The sequence below is a fragment of the Cryptomeria japonica genome, chromosome 10 (assembly GCF_030272615.1).
Source record: "Cryptomeria japonica chromosome 10, Sugi_1.0, whole genome shotgun sequence".
In the NCBI taxonomy this organism is placed as follows: domain Eukaryota; kingdom Viridiplantae; phylum Streptophyta; class Pinopsida; order Cupressales; family Cupressaceae; genus Cryptomeria; species Cryptomeria japonica.
The window spans coordinates 4,295,375-4,302,407 of NC_081414.1; the positions used below are offsets into that span (position 1 = coordinate 4,295,375).

At 36.6% G+C, this 7,033-nt stretch overlaps 1 protein-coding gene across 2 annotated transcripts; it reads left to right on the top strand.

The window, feature by feature from the left end:
* Positions 1-1,890: 1,890 nt before the first annotated feature.
* Positions 1,891-5,438, top strand: LOC131069408 (actin-3-like). Of its 2 annotated transcripts, none has more exons than XM_059213241.1 (5): positions 1,891-1,975; positions 2,517-2,589; positions 2,659-3,054; positions 4,246-4,859; positions 5,213-5,438. In XM_059213241.1, the coding sequence occupies exons 2-5, from the start codon at positions 2,532-2,534 to the stop codon at positions 5,276-5,278; spliced, it is 1,134 nt and encodes a 377-aa protein (XP_059069224.1). In that variant the 5' UTR covers positions 1,891-1,975; positions 2,517-2,531; the 3' UTR covers positions 5,279-5,438. The 2 variants fall into 2 exon arrangements, with proteins under 2 accessions (XP_059069224.1, XP_059069223.1); XM_059213240.1 differs by lacking the exon at positions 1,891-1,975 and adding an exon at positions 1,984-2,443.
* The last annotated feature ends 1,595 nt before the right edge of the window (positions 5,439-7,033 follow it).

Sequence of the window (7,033 nt, forward strand, 5' to 3'; positions counted from 1 at the left end):
ATATCCCATTACCTCTCTTCAAAGGAAAGGTAAGCACTTTGAATGGACTGAGAAGTGCCAAAGAGTGTTCGAGCTATTGAAAGAGTTGTTGACTATAGCTTTGATTTTTAAAAGTTCTTGATCTAGAAGGTCATTTTGTAGTAATAACTAATGCAATAGGAGAAGGATCGGGAGGAGTAGTCATGCAAGAAAGGTGATTTATAGCCTATGATTCTTGCAAGCTCAAGACTTATGAGAAAAATTATGCTCCTCATGATCTAGAACTAGCAGTTGTGGTACATTCTTTGTAGATATAGCGACATTACCTATTGGAGACATTTTTTGAGTTGAAGACTGACCATCATACTCTTAAGTATTTATTTACCCAACCTTAACTTAATGCTTGACAGAGAAGATGTTTAGAGTTGATTTCTGACTATGACTTTGAGATTAGTTATGTCATGGGTAAGGAGAATAGAGTGGCAGATGCCCTAAGCCGTAGATGACACATCTCATCTATGGTCTCTATTCATTCGAACTTCAAGAATCAAGTTTTGCACAATTGTTTAGGTGATGAGTATTATGAGCAAGTTAAGGAATAACTCTCAGTCAATCCTCTAGATCCGAGGTATGATGGATTTAGTTTCGAGTCAGATGGATTGTTCAGGTATAAGGGAAGGATGTATGTTCCAAACTCAAGAGAGTTAATGAATACCGTGTTGAGAGAAATTCGCATTGCACCATATTCAGGACATCTTGGGGTGACACAAATTCTAGCCAATGTCACTGTATTTTTGGAAGGGCGTGAAGTAGGATGCCACAAGATTTGTGGCAGGGTGTTTAGAATGCCAAAGGGTGAAGGCGGAACATCGACACTTGACATGACTCCTATATAACAATGCGATTCCAGAAAGGAAGTGGCAAGTCGTCAACATGGATTTTGTGCAAGGACTTCCCATGATGAGAAACAAAACATAATGCTATTTTGGTAGTGATGGATAAGTTCACCAAGGTAGCACATTTTATACCTAGAAACTTGATTGATAGTGCATCTGTTATAGCTCATATTCAAGTGCAAGCCAACAAAATTGTGTTGGAGGTGGCCCACCTTCAAACCCTTCTAGATCATTAGGGAAATGCCCCTTGTACAGTTGTCAGAGTGCCTCCAGATCCTTCCGCCTATACCTCTATTGATCCTTCAGCATCCTGTGATTGGTCTCCGCTTGGTGGCCACTGATGTGGACATAACTCTTCCTCTCGCTGTTCTCAGATCCTGCAGTCTCAGGCTTCCTGACATCAGCTTGGTGGTGGTAGTTCTTTCAATAGGTGGTGCTCCACCTCTTGAGCACGCGGGGGTTTTGCCTTTGGGTGGGAAATGGGGAGTGTGGACCCGACCGATGGTGGTGCCAGTGGGTGGCCAATTTTTGGTGGTGGCAACAGTTGATTGACTTTTGGTGGTGACAATGGATGGCCTGATTCTTCCAAAGGCTTTCCGTGTTTGACTTTGGCAATCTTGCCCTCTCGAATGAATTAGGACAAGGAATAAGAGGAGGGTGCTACTGAAGAAGGGTGGTCCCTTTCAGATGATATCCTTGACTCCATTGTTGTATGGGGTCCTAAGGATGACATAAATCCACCTCCTTCGGCCATTATTTTAACCGTTTAGAGGTTGTTTTTTGTTTTTTGCTCTCCAAACTTAACCTGTGTTTAATGTATTTTTTGACTATCTAAACACTACCCATTTAACTCCTGAGAGGTTATCCTATATCCCCTATTTTTTTGTGAAACTTTATTTTTATTCATTAAAAAAAAAATTAGTATCATGAAGAATTTATTTAAAGAAATAATGCACATCTCTATTTCTATTTAATCTTTCCTATTCTCAATATTACTTTTGAGATAATCAATTGTAAGATACATAACGAATGCTGGTAAAAGGAGATAAAGCAATTGTGATTGGAATTGAATGGCGGGTGTGATTTTCCTTGTGGCACAGGTCTGTGAACAGAATTTTGGAATTAGTTATAAATTTTATGAGTCGTGATAAAAGATCTGAAAGTAATTGAAGTTTAACAATCATGGCAAAAGCAGAGCTAAAAGAAAAGTTGAGATTCTTGAGTAACGTGAATCAAACCTGTGCTTAAATCTTTCGATTGGTTGGAAGTTCATGCAGTAATATTTTAGTCTGAATGTTTCGATTTCCCAGTTGTGAGCAATGGAGCTCAGAATGCATTTTCAACAAAGCACTGCCCACAAACAAATTTCGGTGCCATTTTTTGTTCTTTTGCTTTTGTAGAACCAGATTTATTCCAACTCTGCAACAGCTCCTCGCCTGACAAATAACTCAAGTAATCTTTCCATGGCTATAAAAGCCCATTCATCAATGCCTGTTCACACAGTGCGGGATCATTTCAATTGCTGCTCTTCTCTGCAACATTGCAATCTCTGCCCTACCCAGTTGCCTGTAAGTCTCATAAATTCAGTATGTTTTTTTGAAGCTCAAAGAGCAGAGAAATGAAGTAGTGTATTTTTTGCAGGTGATCAGTTAAAGAATGGAAGACGGAGATGAAGTGCAGGCTGTCGTGTGTGACAATGGGTCCGGCACTGTGACGTGCATTAAAATTGTGTTTTGCAGATAAATGTGAAATCTTTTTAAGCTATTTGAGTGTGGGTATGTGTAGGCTGGAATGGCAGGAGATGATGCTCCAAGGGCGGTGTTTCCGAGCATAATAGGGCGGGCGCGTCACAGAGGAGTAATGGTGGGGATGGGGCAGAAGGATTGCTATGTGGGCGACGAGGCGCAGGCCAAGAGGGGAATCCTGAGCCTCAAGTACCCTGTGGAACACGGCATTGTTTCCAATTGGGACGACATGGAGAAGCTTTGGCACCACACTTTTACCAACGAGCTCCGCATAGCGCCAGAGGACCATCCTGTTCTGCTCACAGAGCCGCCATTGAATCCCAAGGCCAACCGTGAGAAGATGGTGGAGATCATGCTTGAAGCCTTTGCCTCCCCTGCCACCTATATTGCTATTCAGGCCGTGCTGTCCCTCTATGCCAGTGGACGAACTACAGGTATGGCTGTTCGTTTCTTCAACTCTGGAGCTCTGTTATGATGGGTGCGTGGGGAAGAAGAGGGAGATGTTGGGAATTGGTTTTTTTTTTTTTTTAGGGGTTTAAAACAATTTTTTATATTTATTTAGCAATCTGATATGAGTGCATGAGTGATAGGCTAAACATTTTCAGCTATCTCTATTTTATCAAAGTATATTTCATCAAAGTTGATCTTGACGGGGGGATATCCATTTCATCAAAGTTGATCTTGGTTGAGATCCATTTCATCGAAGTTGATCTTGACCTTGTCCTTTTGTCTACATATGTCAGAGCTTGTATTCAACAAGATTTGATTTCTAGTGGACTCATTTAGAACCGTTCAACTTCACCAGTAAAGAGCTCATTGACAAGAAATTATATTTTCGATGTCAAAGTGTGTTTTTTTTTAAGGCTTTTATATCAAACTGAGAAGCATCTTTGCTTAAGTCATAGGTTGAAACCTCTTCTGCTGCGAGCTATGGACAAAGGGTTGAGAATTGTTTTTTATTTTGAGGGTTTTATATAAATTTATATTTGTTAAGCAATCTGATATGAGCACATGAGTTATAGGCTAAACATCTTCAGCTAAGAGTCAAGGACCGTGGGATCACCGTTCTGCCAAAGTTGACAGAGCGTGATCTCAGCCTCATCCCTTTTTGTGCAATTGCTTTGTACTCAGTAAGACTTGATCCCTCGTAGACTGATTCAAAAACATTCAATTTCATAAATAGATAAAGAGTCCATTGACAAGGAATTGTTTGTTCAATGTCAAAAGTAAATTTTTATCAAGATTTTATATCAAACTCAGATGCATCTTTGCTATCCGATTTGGAAGCATGAATCATAGGTTGAAACCTCTTCAGTTGAGAGCCAAGGCTTAAGGATTATCCATTCTGTCGAAGTCGTTTTGAACATTGATCTTGGCAAGACCTTACAATTAGCAAAATTTGATTAGCAGTAGACTCATTTAGAACCATTCAACTTCACTAACAAATTAAATTAATATTTAATTCAGATTCAACTTCGACAAATAACTCTACAACACCCAGATCATGAATGATAATCGTTTAAGATGCTGGGGTTAATATTTACCACTAGTGTGCTATATAATCTTAATAGAAACTAAACTATCTTAACAATTTAGTCTGACTTTATCTTGTATTGGAATGGTAGGAATTGTATTGGACTCTGGCGATGGGGTGACACATGTGGTGCCAATCTACGAAGGGTTTACACTTCCCCATGCAATTTATCGCCTTGATTTGGCAGGGCGTGATTTAACAGATGCACTCATGAAAATTTTGACAGAAAGAGGTTACAACTTCTCTACTACTGCTGAACGTGAAATTGTACGTGACATGAAAGAGAAACTAGGCTATGTGGCCCTTGACTTCGAGCAAGAAATGGAAATTGCCAAATCCTCCTCATCTTCTGAGAAGACTTATGAGCTACCTGATGGGCAGGTCATCAACATTGGAGGTGAGCGTTTCAGGTGTGCTGAAGTTCTATTCCAACCTTCTCTTGTGGGAGTTGAAGCCCCTGGCATCCATGAGACCACCTTCAATTCCATCATGAAATGTGATGTGGACATCAGAAAGGATTTGTATGGAAATATCGTGTTGAGTGGAGGATCCACCATGTTCCCAGGCATTGCTGATAGGATGAGCAAGGATGTTACTGCTCTAGCTCCCAGTACAGTCAAGGTCAAGGTGGTGGCCCCTCCTGAGAGGAAATACAGTGTTTGGATTGGAGGTTCAATTCTGGCTTCTCTTAGCACCTTCCGACAGGTATTATTATTCTCAAACTGCTATTCAGTTATCAGGTTACAATATGGTGTCAATAGCTAGATTTTATATAGCTGAAGTTTTGATTTCTTTTCGATAAGGACTGTTGTTATTCATTTGAAGCAATGGTAAAATGAACAAGCTACGAAGCAATCTTCGTCAATGAGAAGTCAAAACTTCAGTTATGTAGCATCCAGCCATGGTGCATCCTAATAGTTAGATAGCCATTTCCCTATTACTCTTTAGTTATATATATGTTTGTAATAAGACTCAGGATCTAGATAGATTCTTGAAAGCATTTTTAGAATCATTATGATTCATTCTAAAGGTAAAAATGTCGTGTCGTGTTTGGACAGATGTGGATAACCAAGGCTGAATATGAAGAATCTGGACCATCCATAGTGCACAGGAAGTGCTTCTGAATAAATTGATCCAAATTGATGTTGGTAATTTCAGTGGTATTTTTTTTTGGTTAAAAATGGTGAGCTAACTTCACAAACGAGGTTGTGGCATTAGGTTTACCTTTTGGCAATGTTAGTTCATGTTATTTGAGTGGAGCAGATGTTTGAGAAAGTTTTGATGGTACAGAATACATGATTGAAATTAGAAATAAAATGAAAGTCTTGTCACCTTTGTCTCTGCTTTGAAAAATATTATTAGAGTAATCTAAATAATTCGTGTTATATTTATTTTTGTATGGTAAAGTACATAAAATATTTTATAAGCTAATGTTCATCACAAAATGTGTGCATTTATAATTAATTTCAAAATTCATGGTACCCAAGTTAACATATTAATTTGATTTTTGGGAAGCAACACAAAATGTAAGAATATATATAGAATAAATCTTTCTCCAAGTTTGAAAAAGAAATTCCCTTGAATTAAAATCTTAAAACATGTAAATTATGAATAATACTACACTTTTCTCTATATATGCATAATTTTATTTCAAGCTTTTAACATATAACAAAGAATAGACTTTGGTCTCTTGTATGATTTTGTGAAGAAACTAAACTCACACCATATGAATTAATAACAATTATAATTCAAACCCTATAATTACTATTTGATTATTGTTTGGAAGATCAATTTCTGGTGTTTATAAATATAGTTAGAAAATGTATATTGTGTTAGATTAATTTCTTTGCAAGATCCGATAAATTAATAATTAACACCACATGAATTTATAACAATTACAATTCAATGCCCATACATACTATCAAACTATATTTTATTTTCAAAATAAGACATGCAACATTGATGTCATATTTATTTGCATACTAATATTGTACATAACACAATAATTAAATACAATTCACACCATACTTGAATGAGGAACTTCTAAAGCAAGTATAGAAAAAATTACTATTAAAAATGTACGTTGAAAGCATTTAAACTTAAAAGTGTTTTCAAATTGTTAACATACTCATGCAATCGATTCTATTTAATAGTTTGCTTCAATTATAATTCTAGTTTTGTTTCAAAATGTGTTTTCTTTAAAGTTAAGCATTATCTAAATACATCATAATATTATACCGATAAATTATTCTAAATAAAAATATCCAAAATTTTACATTTTTAAACAATGGTCATCTATTAAAGATAATCAGAGATTAAAACTAACTAGTCCTTTTATGTGGTTGTTTCTTTTTTGAAACCACACGGATTGTTATTTTTGGTGGTGTGGCTTTAAGATGTGATTCTATTCTATGTCAATTTTTTTTTAGGATAGACACATATGTTATTTTAAAATAATAATGTGTGCTATTTAATAATTAGAAATAGATATTTTTAAAAAATGATTGACTTCTAACTCTATGATGGGTCATCTTGTTGAAGAAATTAGATGCCCAAGATGAAGCTAGCCAAGCTTCACCACCAAGCAATAACCAACCACACAAAAGAGAATGATGCAACTAGTAATGAACACCAAATGAGATCAAGAAGCAAAACTTGAGATTAACTTGCAATGAATTGCTATGTGTTGAGGCTAAAGTTAAACTCCAAAGAAGTATCTTGAAACTTATTAGTCCATCATAAAATATAAATGAAAGCTACAGGAAACTTAGCTTCAACCAATGAAGTAACATGAAATAAACAAAATAAACAAGATTATACCTTCTATGATTTACACCTCATTGTGTCCTAACTCCACTGTTCTTGGTTAACTGATACTA